The sequence below is a fragment of the Vollenhovia emeryi genome, unplaced genomic scaffold (assembly GCF_000949405.1).
Source record: "Vollenhovia emeryi isolate VEMERY1.0 unplaced genomic scaffold, V.emery_V1.0 DF939158.1, whole genome shotgun sequence".
Taxonomy (NCBI): Eukaryota; Metazoa; Arthropoda; class Insecta; order Hymenoptera; family Formicidae; genus Vollenhovia; species Vollenhovia emeryi.
The window spans coordinates 555,878-574,811 of record NW_011967208.1 but is presented as its reverse complement, the minus strand read 5'-3'; the positions used below and the strand labels follow the sequence as shown (position 1 = coordinate 574,811).

General features: G+C 42.7%; 2 protein-coding genes across 2 annotated transcripts in view; both read right to left on the bottom strand.

Moving 5' to 3' along the window:
- The window catches only part of LOC105564910 (synaptotagmin-10-like), a 40,140-nt gene extending 29,889 nt beyond the window's left edge, over positions 1-10,251 (bottom strand). The window contains exon 1 of the mRNA XM_012017678.1: positions 10,025-10,251. Coding sequence (XP_011873068.1) covers positions 10,025-10,115 — 91 coding nt within the window. The 5' untranslated portion in view covers positions 10,116-10,251. The remainder of the gene's footprint in view (positions 1-10,024) is intronic.
- Positions 10,252-15,494: 5,243 nt separating this feature from the next.
- Positions 15,495-18,934, bottom strand: part of LOC105564907 (glutaredoxin domain-containing cysteine-rich protein CG31559-like) — a 35,427-nt gene continuing 31,987 nt past the window's right edge. The window contains exons 4-5 of the mRNA XM_012017676.1: positions 18,390-18,455; positions 15,495-15,894 (exon numbers count right to left, since the gene is read on the bottom strand). Of these exons, the coding sequence (XP_011873066.1) occupies positions 15,721-15,894; positions 18,390-18,455 (240 nt within the window). The 3' untranslated portion in view covers positions 15,495-15,720. The remainder of the gene's footprint in view (positions 15,895-18,389; positions 18,456-18,934) is intronic.

The window sequence follows — 18,934 nt, the reverse complement described above, 5'->3', positions numbered from 1 at the left end:
CAGAATCACTCCAGCATCCCCGGTAAGACTTCCAGCACGCCGTGACAATTATAGCTCATATATTTCTTCATGATTGTTGCATACCGAGTGAAAAGTTTGCCAAGACACGCCATTAAGACTAATTTGGATTCGGATCAGTCGACTGTCAACGATATAAACTAAGTAGTTCATGATACGGATTGCGTAACGGATGAAGCGTTCTTTTACAGACAGACTTGATGGAGAAGTTGAAGCTAGAAGAAGAAGAAAGACTCTGTGTCTTAGCAGAGCCGTTACGACATTATCTAATGGAGTACGTTTTTCCAACGTTGACGGAGGCTTTGATAGAAGTGGCGAAATTGCGTCCGGAGGATCCAATAGATTTTCTCGTTAGTATACCATTGTTTGTTATCTTTTATTAGCGTCCCATTATTACCGCGAAAATATTGTACTCAATCAACACGAAATGATGGCAATACGTATATTTCTATCGTAGGCAATTAGCGTTTCATTGGTGGTTAAAATTTCAGATGGAAGTCGCGTAAAGTAAAAGCGAAAAACTTTGCGCGAAAAAAGCGATGGAATTAATCTGCCAATTTTGCATAATGCACTTCGACAAATTAATTGGAGTATCGCCGCGTCTGGCAGCCCAAATATCGTTGGTCTAAACGAACTTAGTTAGTTGCACTAAAGAAACTCAGGCGTAATTACGTCAGTGACTCGCTTTTAATTCGATTCAGCTCGCAGTTCGTATCGCACACCCGGAACGCGGCGCGACGTTTGACGATTATCCCTCGTCAGACGGGAAGATATCAATGTCGGGAGTATACGAGACTAATTAAAAGAACTGTTTCTCATACGCGTGCGCTGCAAAACGGTAACGATGCTACACGTTTCATGCTTATCCAAATTTTGCAGCAAACAACCCCATTAACGAAATTACATATTTTTTTAATTATTTCAAGATCTAAAATTGCCAAATGTTGATTTTTATCGCGTGTAAAATGGATTAAAAAATCTACGTACATCAAAGATATTACATCGCAGTATAAACTGAAGAAATGAACTGAAGAAATCTTTATCGTAGCCCCCCCTCTTTCTCCCTCAATTAAAAAAAATATTTCGCTGTGTTTAAAAGATTTGTGTAATTTTGTTGAACAAATATAAGAGTATCTCGTTTAAACAAGTAGAAAAAGCACTCCGATATTTAACTCTCCAGAATAATTTATCATTCGAAAATTGTAAAGAAATGTAAATGAAATTTTTCACACGGCAATCTATTAATAATAATTTACGCCCGAGTGACGTTTTAGATAGAAAAAAATGATAACTTGCATTTATATATATATGTACGTAATGACTCCAATTAACAGGAGTGAAAGCGGTAGACACGTGCGGCAAATAAAATTCCGTTCAGGATCTGCTCGGTGCGCGAGCGTCCGCTTTAAGATCGCCAAATAGGCAATTCCGTTAGATTTTCGACATAGTTCGGCAAGCGCCGCGAAGGGAACATTTCACGTGTGCGAATGCGAGAACAACTTTCACACTTCGAATCCCGTTCCCGTGGAAATCGATAGGTTGCTGCTCACGATTAGACGCCGTTCCACTCCGGAGCATCGAACCGCGAGGGGAATAGGAGCATGACCGTTCTCTTGGCTCTCCGTCGACCATATCGGGACCTTCTATCTATAATTTCGTGATTTCGAGCTCCGTCGATTTTGATTGGTCCGCTATTATGGAGAAACGCAAAGGGCATAGGCAATTTTTTTCACTATCAGCTTCAGTAATCGTCTTAATTCGCTATTCACGATTGATCTCTCCGGAGGTCCCACGTAATGTTACGATTTAAGGTCTACATTATCATCGTCGATTCAGTATTGATTACATTTCGTTTCTTTAAATGTATTTTATGTATTTGATTAGATTGTCGTATTCTTCAATCACTCTCTTAAATGGCATTTCGACGGCAATTATACGAACATAGGACTTGCGCATATTCTTGATGCTGAATTATGAAACGAAATTTGTCGGCGCGAAACACTGCAATCCGCTTTGCAACCTTTTTGCAAATGACGGCTCTCATCACCTAATGAGAATCTTTATATTTTCCCAATTTTCCATTTCCCCTAATCTTACAATCGCCTAAGCGGGAGAAAGTTCTTACACACTTTCAATTCATTACAATGTTTTCTTTCAGAGAGTGATTTTTTTCATTAAAATCGGCAATAGAAAGTTCTCATTGTGTATACATAGTTTCATAAAACGAAGACATATGGAAAGGGAGGGGACAGAAAGAAAGGCGAGAAGGATAAGAAAGAGAGATGCAACGTCGACAAAGTAAATTCGTCTTATCTTCAACGTTTCTCAGTACGGGTTCAGTACATTATGTGCATCGTGCCATTATAGCAATATGCCCGATCCCGAGAATTCATTATTTAAAAGACAATTTCAAGTAAATGCAATCTCAGGGTATTATCGAGCGAGTCGAGCAACAATATGCTGCTACATTAAGGAGTTCTTCGGAGTTATCGTTCTTCTTTTTTAAACGAGACATTTACGACTGCTACAATTATGAGCGCTATCTCTTTCCGCGATGAAAGCAATCGTAATTTCTCTGTTCGTTTAATGACCTAAGCTTTCAAAACAATCTGGCACTATCTCTCTGTATAATCTGTGATTATAAATTTATGAAGACCACGGATTTACCGTACTAGATTATTCAAATTTCAGGAGTACCTCGGCAACACACTTTCCGTGGAAAAGCCGCGGGTCGATGAACTGGATAGATGAAAATGTCGGTAGTTTGATAAAAATTTCATCGTCTCGTCACTTTGTGATCGATCGTTCACGTACCCGTCATACGCGGTCTCCAAGGAATTGTTATCTCTCTCGTCTGGCAAAGTGTTACGATGTCGTCTCTTCGTACGATGTCAGCAAACAAAATCTGTATTTAGTAAATTGTTACAAAGTTTTCCAGCAGTCCTTAACATCCTTAATGAATTTCTTATTTTCGCATTTGCCTTGGTTTATCGCGGACTCATCGCGGACTCATCAGGGATTCAATCGTATTCACTTTGTGTGTTCTACATGCACGCGGGGAAAAAATGCTGTTGAATTAAGCAAAATAAAGTTGCTTGGATTAAACGTTAACGTCACGGGCTGCCACAAACATAAATAATGCACTCAATTGTGTTTGCTATGGATTTTAATTTTGAGCATTGAACTAAATATCCAGATTATTAAAACAACAATCTGGTGTTTTTCATTTATCAATACTGAAGTTGCGTCAACGATTTCATTTCAATTGCACTGATCTCGTTGATACAGCGTCATTCTCTTTTCCGTGTACGAATCTATAAATCTATATACGTGGTACTTGATATAATTACGTGGAGAAAACGTGACCATTGGGGTCGTACGTGTAGACGTATTGCTTTCTCGATATTATATTGGACTTGCGTACTCTTACTCTAACTAAATTTTCTGAGCCGTACACAGTTGGAAAATTTGTGTTTTCTTGTTAAAAGAAATGCCCGTTAAAATTTTTGTGTTAAATGGTTAACACATTCATGTGTTAATTTAACAGATTGCTCTTATGTTAATTGACCTTCCATGTAAAATTATTAAAATAACTGAAGAGAAATGTTAAAACAACACAATGTGTACTTATTTTGTAATCTTACACAATACATATGTTCTATATTATTAGTAACAAGATTTATCTGTTAAAATTTACAGAATGAAATGTTGATTTTATTCTATATAACATAAGAGAGTGATCTCGGACCATTTGGCTTATTACATCTGGGCCTGGATAGATCAGTTGGAAGAGCACTCGCCTGGCAAGCTGAAGGTCCTAGGTTCGAATCCTAGCCCGTTACTCTTCTCGCCGAAAAATAAGTGGCGTGTCTTATTGTTAGTGCCTACCTCCCCGAAGATACATTCCTATTTATTATGAAATGTAAAAATTACATTTTTTAAATTCATTTTGTCATTAAAAATATGTTAAGTTTACACAAAATTTATGTTAAATGATTTTGAGATTTGCATTTATTTTGTGTTAAAATATTAACAGACTATTAGTGTGATCCTTTAACATATCCATATTATGTTAAATTAACACAAAAATTTGTGTGGACCGTTTGGGACATGTGATATCTGTTAAATTTAACACAAATTTTTCAACTGTGTACGCTCCCCATTATTACCTGTATGCGCAATACGATAAAGCGAGCTCTAGAGTGTCTCTTAGACGTTGATAATGTGATCATTTCTATGCGGAGCGCGTGCAAACAAATCAGGTTTCTAACGTTGTTTGGGAAATATCGAGACACGAGCGAATACGAGATTGCGAGGTAATAGAACACGATAACGCAACAATAAGCCAGTATCTTTAGACGCTCTTGCATAAGAGCGTGCCGGTCGCGCGGACCAAGTTACAAAGGAAAATTAATAACGAGGTGGAATGCGCGATGTGCGACGTCATGACTGTGCTAAAATTACGAATGCGATGCAATGCAACATTCGCATAACTGCCATAAATATAAACGAGTGATGTAATAAAGGTTTACGACTTGACAAGTTACGTTACCGCGGCCTTACATCTCGGACACAATTGGCGAAAAGTATCGAGCCATGAGTTTTTAAGCGGCAAAATATTTTGGTCAAATTTACACAGACTTCCGATAGCCGTTTTTTCTTGTAAGGGGAAGCGTAGCTTTCAGAAATTGTACAAAAGCCTTTTACACGTTGCGGGGTTTTGATTTTCCATTCACGTAACAAATCTCGTCTCGTGAAACTCAAGTTTAAATCCATCGCGATTATAACGAGGTAACAGTAGATACATCTATTAAAAAGTTATTTCGCAACATCGATGTATCGGAGAAAATTGGATAAAACACATTAAATGGCACGTGGATGCTACCGAGGAGAGAAAATTGTATTAAAGGAAACCAATGAATGTTATTTTAAAAAAAAACGGACTGATATACTTTCATTTAATATAATAACGTGAAGCGAATAATGGCCGGCTAATAGTTGCCAACAGCTTTTTCACTAATAATCCTTTATATTAACTCATTTGTTTAAAACACTTTCGGGCGGCGTGGGAGTATCTTTGTAGCGCAAGGTATCGTTTACGCTGTTTGTTATACTCTCATTTGTTAAAGTATTCTGTGACATTTCGAGGTCGTATTGGTTGTATTATACTGGCACCGCGCAGGTATTCATGCACCCGTAAAATATAGAGTTGACGCTTACCGCAGAAGTAACTAATTTATTAACAGCGACAAGCCTCGCGCGACCGGTGTTGATGTTTATGTGTATAATAATTCATTAGTATTCCACAACAATGCAAAAAGCGGCGGCATTGACGTTCTAACGTTATTAATTGCCAAATTTCGTTTCGCGCCACCAGCACGGTATAATAATAGAAAATAATGGAGCCGCGCGCGGCGTTTGATACATTTCGACGATAAACAATTGCAAAATAACAACACATAACGGTTTCTCGCGTAATACCTACAACTTTCACATTTTATAACTGTCGATTGATACTCACCATTTCCGCTTATTGTCGAACGATTCCGCATTAGGTATTGTTTACGGTAAAACTATGCAGCGGCATTTATGATAGGCTACATTGTAGTGCCAATCACTGCCGCGGCTAGAAATAAAACAACGGCGGAGCTTTCGCGCGATATACGGTGAATTGAAACGGTGTGAAGGTAAAGCGACGCGTGGGTTTGTCCAATGTTGAGTCGCGAGAAGAATTCTGATGCAAAAATCAGAGCGAAGTAGGACGGGTGACATTGAAAGTGAAAGTGGGTCATAATATTGGTCGTGGATAGGGGAGGACCTGGCATCACGAGCTGTTTCTAAACCGATTACGAGGCCGCGTATTCTCGCGTACGAGTGAAAAATGCAGGAGCAGCCGGGTTAATTATAGAAACCGCGCAATAGCCACAAACAGTTGTGCACACGCGTTTCAATTGAAAGAAGAATTGTGTGAGTCAAGTCGCCCCCCCGCGTCTGTAATAAAATACACCTCGCCATATTTTACACTTGGTCATAATTAATCGGCGCTGTTATTGCGCTTCACCCGCACGAGTTTAATTAATCCATTACACTCGTTGTGAAATATTTTCGCGTATCGAAATATTTATTCGACCCCCAAACTCTCACCGCGCGCCCAAGTATCGCGCTGAAATACATTCTCGTTCCAGGCCGAGTATTTATTTAAAAAGAATCCCGAGGGAAGAATGTTCGAGCCGGATTATACGGAAACAATGAGCATGCTCTTGGACGCTATCGGCCGGCAACGAAACGATGTCCTTCCGAGGGAAGGATTGGAGGCCGACGTAGCGCAATTCCTGAAAAGGCGGGATGAATTATCCACCGCGGACAAAATAGGGAAAAGCGCGATGCAGAACGCGGGCGGGGAGATAGATGCGACGTCGATTCCTGAGCGGGGCTCCGAGTATGAAGGAATCGATGGCTCCGAAAAGGAGGAATTGAATTTCGCCGAGCGCACGAGCGACGAATTCGAGGGCGAGGCTTGACAAATTGGTCAAATTATTCTTAAAGCAGACAGTTCGTCTTTCTTGAATACGAATGTCTGACATTGAGTGCGAACTAAAGATAAAAATCCATCTCGGATGTTCATCTCGTTCCGTCAAGGATCTACGTTGCATTATTATATTTGTTACTTTAATACATCCAAGATCACGAATTCCCCGGACATCTAAATAGAAGACACCCGATATAAGTCCTCTTTGATATTCCATATCAACTTTTCATGCATAATAACTTTGTTAACTTAACTGTGACGTTTTTTTTATGCAAACGTTATTTTTTAAATAATGCTGATGCTCACCCAGACGTGTCTTTGTCTGTAGACACGTGCAATGCAAACTAAATATAACATGACGTACTTAAATAATTTTCTCTCCCTCTTGCTGCGTATTTTTTTAAATTAAATTATACATTCGGTGTTCAAAAAATAAAATTATGGTAATCCTCCCTAACTTTCTCACTTTATTGCACTGAATATGCAATATTCGTTCTATCTCCAATTCATGCCTGATTTTGGATTCAAGCGCTTATGCCGTTCCGTTGTGCAACAAGCAGACACTTCAAGCTGACCGTTCCAAGTGTCTACAAGGGATTTATCTCTTAGTTACGAAATTGCACTTTACGCACGCATCAAGGAATGCGTCCGGGAAGCAAAAAGTGCGGCGAAACGGATTAACTTCCGTTGGAGGCCAGACGCGTGAGGGGAGCTTAATTGAGAAAAATCTTTGCTTACAGATGCCTAGAACTTGTGCACGTGCGATTTCTTGAAAGGATTTCAACGAGTAAAGTTTACAGTCCTTGACCAGGTATACTTATATCCATGAAAAGCTTACACAACTTTAATCACTTTGAAAGTTACCACCGATACACAACGCTAAGTCGGCTTTACAAAACATGCTGCAAAATTTATCATCGTTGTTTTATGAGATCGATTATCGCGCTTTCGTACAATTTGAGCTGGGGCGCTAACGTGACGGATGTCACGGGGAAATATTATACGTTTTAAACCCGCGACAGACGACCAATCGCGTAACGTTTCGCTAACTCAATTATTCTCTGGACCCGAAGTCGCGTCTAATTTTCGATTTGTTACCTTTGGGGTCAAGCAAATATTGGTTTGCCCAACTCCACTCATTTAATGTCTGCCTTTCCAGACCGTGATACTAATTGCCAGCCCCTGCGAGCAGCCGAGGGACAAAAGATTTTTTATTTACCGCGGCTAATTAACGTGCGAAATTAATTGCGCGATAATATATATTTGTAGTAAAGGAAAAGCAGTAACTTATTGGAAATAAAATCGCCGGCGCGTCTGTTCACTTGAAGTTACATTAGTTAATTGACGTTATTATCAATCAAATTATACCGCGTGAGCCCCGTGCTGCTTAATTACGCGGGCAACGTACTAATGTCGTTATAATGATAGCGGTTAGTGTATCAAATATTATGCTAAACTATGCAATCCCTTAATACCCCGCTATCAATTTACGGCTCTCCCCGAAAGCGCATGCCTAAGTGTGGCTTCTGGGGTTGCGAGCTTCTTATCGAGCCGCTTGCGAGTTGCGAGGCCAGGGACAAAAATTTCACGTTATTTCGTACTCTTCGCCCTAGCGGGGAGCGTTTTCCTCTGTCATTATATCGGCGGTACAGGAATTAAATGAAGTCTGCCAGCGAGATATCGTTTTCCTTCGTATTGCGTTCCAATATGAAATGGTTTTTCACAGATGGACACATTAACACAACGTAATGTTACGTTGTCTCGTTTCGTTTTAGTTTCCTTACGATTTGGAAACACGTAAAAGTATATTTCGAGCATTTGGTCCCGGAATGGACCTCAATTGTTCTACACTGCCTTCATTTGGATCTCGGCTTGAAAGTCCAATTTGAGGCCCGGATGAGTAAAAAAGAATTGTGTTTGACCTCATTAATAAACTATTTCCCTCTTCGAAATCTCTTAGGCCGAAGAGGATCCACTGAACCCCCGTCGATTACACTCGCATCGGCCTCCTTGCTGCTAAAAGCGAAATGGCGGAAGGAATCTTTTCAGGCCTATCCGAGATAAAAAAAAGATATATTTTCTCCGACACAAAGACCTTAGTTCGACCTCGTTGCGCCCGATTAAGAAATCACACCAGGCTAAACTGGGGCCAAAATATTCGACTCGGGTACACTTTTGTGGCGGAACCGAGAGATTTTACCAACAATTCGGCCGCGAAAATAAACAGAAAATCACAAGGTAAACGTAGCTTGTTCTTGGGCGCGCCACATATGAAAGTAAACTCGAAAATTAAGGAAATGTAATGCGGCCAATTAGCTTGCAAATGTTCCACGTAGCTTTAATTCGCGCGGTCTAATCGATTCGAAACTTACTCGCCTGGCCAGAAATTGGGTCAGTTTACTGTAACCTGGTTTTAATCAATACAATGCAATATCCGTATTGAAAAGTAGATCTGGATCAGGCGTTAACCGGTCGAATGATCGACAGGCAATGTTCTATCTGTCGCACCTGCTAATTTCCGCCAGCGCCGTCACAGCGCGGGGACGCAGAGGCGAAGAGCCGCCTTGCTCTTTGTAAAACTTTTATCGCGGCACTTATCGATTCTTACAAGTATAAATAGTGTTAAAGCTTTTTCGTCCTGAAAGCGGCATGCATGCGCCGTCGCACTTGAGTCGTGATACTAACAACATTAACGCGTTGATGGGACATCGCGCGCGAACCGCTTTAATTCCGAGACATATGTCGAAAGCTCAATGTACGCGTCGCCCGATTCAACTGGTACGCTGTGGTCTATTAGAACTCGGTGCAATTGACCGCCGACGTGCGACTTAACGTCACAATTTATCAGCCCTCAATGTTGTACAACGCGGCCCGGTCCGCCTGTCAGTTCAGTTTAGCTCAAACTCGAAGAACGCGTTTGAAACAACTCGTCGCGGCCCGGGGGCCCGAATTCGGTGCCGTTAATTTGTTTCAATAGCGCCGATCGGTGCGGGGGCAGCCGCTGAAAAATTCGCGGTCGAGCGACGTTCCTCGGCGGTCCACGCAGATCGTCGCGGATCCAAGCCGGCTCTCTCGAGCGTCTACGAGTACGGCCCGACGGTCACCGCGGCGAAGATCGGATTTCCCCGTCGGTGCTGGCGCACGGGCGAACCGCGGGCGGTATATCTGTATCTCCAAACACCTGTTAGCAGCCGCTCTCGGGCGGGACGGCTCGCCACATCGCCTTTAAAGCCACGGCGTCGCGAGCAGTACGAATTCCTGCGCCGAAGTCGGCCCGAAGCGAAGAAGCGAGCGAGCGACCTTGATCGCACCTGATACCGCACGGGGTGCGCTCGCGTCTTGCTCCCCGTCGGATTCCGCCCCGGCTACGGCCTCGCGACCCCCTCCCCCCCCCTCCCTCTCTCTCTCTCCTCTTTTCTGTCTCTCTTTTTTCTTTCGTCCATAAAACTACGCGAAAAAAGGAGTTAGCTCGCTTACCGGCGTAACCCTGTTGCGAGTAATTCGCTTCCTCGCTCGGCACCACGGTCTCCTCGAGGATACTCTCCGACGCCGTCTTCACAACTCCCATCGTCGACGCACGATCGAACGCCGCGGACTAACTGTGTAGGTGGACAGCCACGGGGGGTAGTTTAAAGCTCCGTCCCAGAGCGATTATCTCGTCTCGATTGTGCCGCGTTGTCTGGCGTCGCCGGAATGCTCGGCGCCGTTTCGTCCGCCTATTGCGTCTGCGTTCGCGCCTGCGTCCATCCCCCTCGCCGAACTCCTCGCCTCGCCCTTCTTGACCCTCGTGCATCCCCCGTTGCCACGGTCGCTCCTCACCCCCCGTCAAGTCGTCACACAGGAGCAAGGCTGTCTCTCTAGGCCAGGGTGAGCGTAGTAAAGCAGGAGGAATCGGTGGTGGTGGTGGCGCGGCGGTGATGGTGGCGGTGCCGGCGACGGTGTCCTCTTTATGCCGTGGTAAGCGGCAAGGGTTGCCGCCGCCGCCGCCGCTATCGCTCGTGACGTTGGGCCGATACTATCCCAGGGTGCTCCTGCCTGCCGCTACTATGTATGGGGCGGGGTGCTACGAGCACACGGTACAGGGGCAATGTCGACCTTCCTCGGTCTCGGTGAAGGTCTTCCCTCGGCTACTCGTGCCGGATAATACTTCCCTCTTGCGCTCCCTCGTCGCGCGGTCCTTCTCGCCCTCGCTTTCTCCCTCGTTTCTTCTCCGATTTCCTCCCTCCGGCCGCGGGTCTTTTATTTTAGTTTATTAACTCGCGCGTTCGCGCCCGCCGTTGTCGCTGGCTTGTAATTATTCTTGTTAGGGCGTAATGCAAATGTTGTAAATTTAATTTGCTCGCGACTTAAAGTCCGGAGGGACAGGCGGGAGGAGACGGGGAGAAGGAAATGAAGAAGAGAAGAGAGAGAGAGAGAGATGTTATGTAAAAATATATTTATTTGTACTGCGGACAAAGTGGAGCGTTACATGACCGAATCTTCCGAATCTCTTCTCTACCCTAAAATATTCCCTTTGCCGCTTTTTACGTCATCTGCAATAAACATTCGCGTTTTGATGCTTTCTGAATAAACAGAGACTCTCTCGTTCTATTTTCCATGACCTCGAGCTCTCTTTTTTCCGTAAACTCTGCAAAATGCGCATCGCGTAGCGAACGTTACGCGCACAGAGCTCGTGTCTCTACGCACATACGCCCGCCGAAAATCTACGTCGAAGCGCTCGCAACACGTGTTTGCCCTTGAAACCCTCCCACGACCGGTGCGCGGTGTGTGCCTCGTTGCACGCAAGGGGCGATCGTTAAATCACAATCCTTGGCAATGCTCTCGCGCGCCGGTGATCTCCGAACCCCGGTTCTCCCATTACCCGCGCCACGGTGTCCTCTCGAGTAGTCCCGGCGTCCACCTTAATGTCCCGGCACTCCTCCCCCGTCCGACTTCGCACCTTGGTTTCTAAGTGCGCGACACCTGCGTCATCGGGCTCTCTTCCGCTTTATCGAGTGCACCGCCTGTGATCGCGGCTAAAGGCTTTCTCGCCCCTCCGGAGCCACCCTTCTAAGTCCCGTGACACGCAGACAGACGGGAATCGTATTCACGTTGCGCTCACTCGTACGAGAAGAACACCGTCGGGCTCTTCATGTCACGCTCGAATAAGTTGTCAATTTGTGCGGTGGAATATGAAGAAGATCCGAGTCTCGCGGATGACACGACGTTGCGCTTTACGCACCGAACATTCGCGTTTACGTATTACATTACCGACAAACGTATATAAAAATCGAACGTGCACTCGAAATGATGTAACATTTATTAAACTTCTCGGGGAAAAGGTGTACATATCTAATCGTATCCGAGTATATGTCTAACTCAGACATGAGCATTTTGTAAACGCGAGTTAGATACCGTTTGATAGCACACACACACACACATGTACAAATATAAAAAAATATTTACTTTAATACTCAATCGATATTTATCCAAATATGTCAATATCGTCGGTGGCTTGTAATTATTCTTGTTAAAGCGTAATGCAACTGCTGTAAATTTAATTAATGTTTAAATTAATAAATATTTTATAAACGTTTTTATAGCTTTTGTAATATAATTTTTATGGGAATTAATTAATAAATATTTCATAAATGTTTTTATAGTCTTTGTCGAGTAGATCGTGTATGATCATATATGTACGTGATAATATAATCGTATACGTTTCGTTAAATATTTCCAACATATTCGTGCGTTATGAAACGATATCTACCTCACGTTGCACGTAATTGGCTAGGGACAAAAATCATATCTACTTATATCTGAGTTAGATATACTCAGATATGATTTGATATAAACACTTTTTCCCAGGTTGTTACACAAATTAATAAAAAGAAAGAAAATATTGCATTAATCATAATCAATTTAACGCAAATATGCAGTAATATGCAAATAATATGCACTCTTGTCCGAATATTGCATTACAACAACGACTTCAATATTTTGAATCACATATAAATTAATTATAATTAATAAATATTAAAATATGCATAATATAAATCATATTATTATTAATGTCGGTATGTAATAAAACAATAAATGATTATTCTGTAAATATTTAATTATGTAAGGAAACATAAATTTTACACACTGAGAGATAATTAATATTCCCGAGGGCCACTAAAATCTAGTTGAACAACACGCGGTTATTATCAGCTCGTTAAAACCTTATTGACTTTGTTCATAGAGAAAAAAGAAGAGTCGACTATCCCATGCTTTTAACTCGATTACACTTCCGCGTTCACGCTTGTACGCAGCTTTATAAACCCTCTTCAAATTCTGTTGTTATTAGAACGCAATAAACATATTGACATTTCTACTACTGAGTTGCAAGACCTTGCGTAGAGGAGCCGCACGTGCTGGATGTATTCAACGTGAAACTTGCACTCAAAGCCATGTCGCGCACTATCATTTTCTCCCGACTGTGTCCTTTTTTTTCCCTGCAGTGTCCCGCTTCTACGACTGCGGATTCTAGATCAAATCCGTTCTCGATTATCCCACGCTGAATAAATATGCATCGATTTGAAGGACTTGACAAATTGCAACATACACTTATCTGACAATCTTTAATTTCATTCGTTTCGAAGAAAACTTAGTTTGCATTCTATCGACGACGTTTACATCCACGACGATCTATTTCGCAATACACCCGTGTAACGTAATTCGTTTTGTAACGTAAATCACAATTACAGCAGCAATTTACGTAATAATGTTAAGCTATTACGTTACCGAAATAAAGTAATTGTGCATTTCTCATAACATTATAATTAACCCAGCCATTTGTATTTTATTACAATAGCTAGTACACGGGATTTTATCACATCGGCTAATAAATGGCTGTGAAAATGAATTCGAGGAGCATTTTATCAAGCGTTTTAATAACATAAAATTGTAATAAGCGTGTTGCAATATGCATGAAAAAGTAAACTTTTAAAATCCAGCATTGCAAATTATATAACAAGAGTATTAATTTTTCGCACTGATGTGCACAAATTTGCCGATCGCTATTTTAACTTTGCGCTCGTTCGTGAAATTAACGATTATATATTAACCGAACTTAAACTGCAATATCCAAGAGGTAATCCTGCTGTAGGCGTAAATTTTGAAAGTTTTGAGTACTTTTATTCCTTTACATTTACCGCATGACCCGACACACTCGTGCACACCCATTCCTGAATATGTAAAAGTACGCAGCCAGCGAACAGCGATCGATTTCAAATTGTTTGTATACCCGCTTCCACCACAGCCCCTTCGGCACGCGTACGTACATGAAGTAGCGCAAAGCAAACCCGCGCGCAAACCTACTTTCACGGTTTTAATTTTTGATGCCTAAATTGAATACATCAAGCGGATAAATTTCACCTCGCCGGTAATGTGATTAGAAATAAAATAACCGTTTCTCGAAACTGGGTAATTTAACGAGCTCAATAAGCGAAAGAAGCCGGCGATAAGGATCAACATTTCAAACAGTATTAAAGTTGTTAATAAAAGAGAGAAAAATTTTATGTTAAAATTCGAAACTCACTCCTTTTTTTTGCAGCCTGAACGCGAATTACCTTTTCTTTCCAATTAGCTCGGGACGAGGATCCAAACCAGTCACTTTCTTGTTGTAGACGTCTTCGGGAATAGCAGCGGCGGTATCGATTTAACTTGTTGCACGTGTAAATAAAGATAACCAATCCGATGTCGTGTTCGGCCGCCTTTAACGTAGTTCACGTTAAATTATGAGACAGTATATTATCGGGAAATTGAAATTGCTGTAATAATCGCGTATCTCTGGAGAAAGTAAAGTAAACGCGCTGTACGGGCTGACATAACTGCATTTTAATAGCGCAAATGGAAAAAAAATAATTATATAGCCGAGCTAGAGATTTCGATTTCGATGTCAGGAAGTAAAGATACTCGTGGACGTAAACGGCGAACGCGCGGGCCGTGTAACGTTTGCTTTTACCTAGCGCTGCCACCTAATTACCGTATAAATGCGAATGAATATTTGTGAATGGAAACGAGAGGCGATTATGTCGAATTTTCACAGCGATCCGCCTTGCTCCACTTGTCTCGAGCATCGTGGCTTACTTCGCTGTAATTGGGCTGCAGATAATTAAATGTGATAGAGCGTAAAGCGCTCGTTCCGATTGATTCTCTCCACTCGAAACGTGAGAACACTTTTCTCTGCACGCCCGACAGAACAAAATGTAGCGCCGTAGAAGCTACCGTCGTGCAAACGCGCCTTCTGATATCTCTCATCTTACATTCCTCCTTCTCTCCACACGTTTTTGCGTAAACGGAAGCAACAATAGTGGTTCAAGTACGCCACTTTGTCTCGCTTAGCATCTGATCTGCAAGTATAAATAAATCCATTCATTTATTTTACGCACTTTCAGAAAGAGTCGTTGCCTCATGCTTCTTCTTAAACAGGTGAAGATTATGCGGAAGTACATTGAAAGTTTGATGGCTCGTTTTACGCGCCGCTGTTATTTAATTTCTACGCGAGGAAGCGGGCGTTTGATGAAAAATCAGGCAGTTAGGTTCCTTCCCTGTCATTAAAGGACGTTTCCTTTCGTGCTACATTAATAATCGTAACGCGTAAAATGCAAGGAAAACAGCAGCGCGACGCACCGCTGCGTTTCGTGCTTTTAATTGGAACGCGGACAAAGTGATATTCCAGATCGGACGGTCTGCTCGGGTTACTATGACAATCGTCGGGCCGCTCGACGGGCAGGGCGACTAATCCTGCGACTTTGTTGAAAATTGCCCTGCGAAACGAACGACGCACAACGGAGGTGGAGAATTGCAGCACAACTTTATTTCCAGGGGAAAAAAGAGCACACGGGGGCGGGGGGGAGCCTTTAGGACAATGCGGAGGCGGCTCTTTCGAATTTTAAGGAGGCCCCCAGTGAGGTACACAAAGTTACAAAACTTTACACAAAGTTTTATTAACCGATATCTTACAACATGCGACAGCTACGCGATTAGTTAGTGTCTGTATGCGTTTCGTGTATGTACTTTGCTTAAAGCATAGCGTAAAATATTCTCTCGTAGCACCTTAAATAGAGATATAAGTTAGTAAGACGGTCGTTGAGATTAAAAGAAATTATTTGAGCAGGTGTACGTGGATTCCCTCGCGGAAAACGCCTTCAGCAATGCGGGCAGCGTATCATACCGAAAACGTCGCACTTTGCGCACTTCAGGGCGACGAATTCCACGGTGAACTCGTTGCGGTGTACGGACCTCTTGCTGCCGTGACAGATGGGGCACAGCAGCCGCTGGAATCCGCCGCAGTAGATGCAAACGGCGCACGCATCCTTGCACTGAAAACGCAAGCGTTTCGTCACCTTGAATTAAGCGTATTATGAAAGTGATAACTAATCGTTTGTCGCAGCGGTCGACAGATTTCAGCGCAACGGCTTGACGCGGCACAGTTTGCGGGGAAATTTCTCGCCGGCGTGTGGAGTAGCGTCCATTTGTCTCTTTGCGCTCGGGTGAAAAATGTCCCGGCAAACAGCGACCGATTCATTTGGAAGCTAAATCGCAACTGTACCGCCTCCCCTTGTACTGATTGCAAATTACGCTGAGTTTTCCTAATCTATAAATTCGATTGTATAAATTGACACTGATCCAAGCTCGTGATAAAACGGCTCGATTAAAAATATTCTCGGCTAATTGTACGTTTAATCCTCGCACCCGGAAAAAGGAATTTCTGTGGAATCAAACAAATTTTCTTTGAATTTTGACCTCACTAGACCTTGTATTTCATTTCGACGAAATGACTTCTTTACCTTCACCAAAATTTTATTCGCGCGAGGCCCGGTTTCACCAACATTGTTTAACGTTAAGCTTAGCTTAATTCGTTCTTTAAACACGGGCCTAAGAGAATTGATATCAATTTCTTCAAATCTGGCAAATTTTTTGACAGAAGCAAACAAAAATTTAGTAGATTTAAAGAAACGCGACTTCAACGTATCTCATTCGCTCAGCCTAAATAAATCTTTTTTCTGGGTGTGGCGAGAGGACCTCATTTCCGAGGGAGTCAAATTTAAGTCACAAAGTCGCTTCTGTTGCTGTAATTCTAAGTATATTACTCGAGACACGTAAATAGATAATGTTATAAAACAAGAGAAATATTTTGTCGAGCATCGTTTCGCGCTCAATGCTTTCGGCTTTGTCATTTTCTTCCCCAAAGCCTTCTGTCAGGTGTGCATTAAATTTACATATTAAACTCGAAAGTGCTGATCCAATAGCATAAATTTGAGCAATGAATTGGATTTGTGACAACGATGTTCGGACCTTCCGTCGAACCTTATTTGACGTTACGAAACTATAGTTTTCACTTTCACTTTTACTTGTTACTAACTGCGAGTCTAATACCTGAAATGTAAATCGACTTTACGGAGTACGTAACGAGTTTGGAATAATGACTATCTCCTGGGCGAATATCAAACTTGTCTATAACTAAATACCCACCAGGCGCGGTGCATTTGAGACTGGCATACGTGCAGAAATAAAAGGAGGAAACTAATGCGCCATAGAAATCGATTAACGTATCATTAATCCTTTCTCGTGCATACAACACAAGTGGATTTCAAAATTAAGAAACTGCGTACACGGTTGACGTTTCAAAAAATATCTTATCTTGCCAACTTCCGATACACGGCCGCTCTAATTTTAAATCTTTCGTAATCGTGTTGCTGCAAAACGAGTTAAGAAAAAAACCGCGGGGTTGATAAAATTACGAAACAAACTATTAAGTTATCAAATACGTTGAATAAGATTCCAAGAGTTTGCGTAGGCGCAAGATACGAGACTGGTATGCGACACAGAAATAACAATGGCCGCATAGATGTAAACGACCTTTAGTTGCAGCAAGGTAAACCTGAATTGCACGACAAAATTTATGATCGCGATGGAAAAGGAGGTGGGCGGTTAGACGGAAAGAGAAAAGGAGAGAGAGATAGAGAGGCGCGTACTTGAGATAAAAGTGAAAGGATCGTACAACCTTGCGTTCACGACTACTTGTGTTGTTTGTGTGTACGTTTCATCACAGCCCGGCTGTTCTCTCCGTCTACCTCAGACAGGCCGATTCTGCGTGGAAGTAAACGCGTCGCGCGGGCGTGTAACGCGATCATGCGAATCGTACGAATCTCGATGATAGCTGTGCGTGATAACGCGATGAAAAGAAAATGCCGGCCCGAGAGAATATCGAATCTTTTCCGTTCCCGCGTTCGGAATATTATTGCCCGCTTGGTAGCTCTTCGGAATCTAAAAATACACCTTGTTGCATAAGTTGCTTCATAAAATTATAGAACGCTATTTTTTCCCCGATGTTGGCGCAATTAATTCGAGTCTGAATGAAATTGTTACGAAGATATATAATTGAATCTCCGATATTATTACGTGCGTTTGACGTCAGGGACTAAAAATTCAACGAGTAAATCTAAATTTAAAATGGAGGCGGAAGTTATGTGCAACGTTTCTCCGGCTGGAATGCTTTTAAACCGATTGCGCCTGCAGCTTGCGAGGCGTTACGCGAGGCTTTATTAACTAATGCGTTACGGCTTCTGGTTATTGAAATTAGCGTCTGGCTGTGATCCCTTATGCATTAAGTTGCCACAACTATATAAGAATGATGACTATATAAGAATGAAATGCACTCGGCGTGTCGAGGGTAGTGTCAATCGATATAAGCACCGGCGGTAAATTATTAATTCCACGCCTGGGCGAATGGCACATCCGCGCTGAAGTACACCTCGCGGGCGAAGAGGATATTGCGGATACGCTCTTACCATCTTCCACGAAATCAGCTTACCTGGTAAGGTTCCAGTATGCGGCGTAGCTCTCCCGACTCGTTAAGCCGTTCGACGGTGTCGACACCCTGCAACGGGGGGAAAAAAAAACTTGTGAAACGCAGCCACATTTAATAGCACGGCATTTAAACCGTTCGAGTTGCCCGGCGCTTTCTTTCCGCCTCGTTCATTTTGTCTGTCGCTAACTAACGGCCGCGCCGTAAACGGAAATTCCCCGGCGTGTCGCGCGCGCGTGTCAAAAGCTTTCTGGCGCACAGCCGGAAATCGCGATGCACGGCCCCGCGAGACGCGAGGCGACGTAACGTTCGCGGCCTGTCGTCCGTGGTATGCGGCGGGAGAGTTTTATCGTCAATTTTATTCCCTTCCCCACCCCGATCTTTCTCGCGTATATAATACGGTAATGGCCGTGTCGTGCATTTTCATGCCGCCGTTAACGAGGTGCTTTTAATGAAGCGCGCGATAGCTACAGTACCGGCCAAAATTATATCGCCTTTCGATACTTTTTAGCGTAACTACACACAGAGAAATACACTGAGAGAAAAAAATA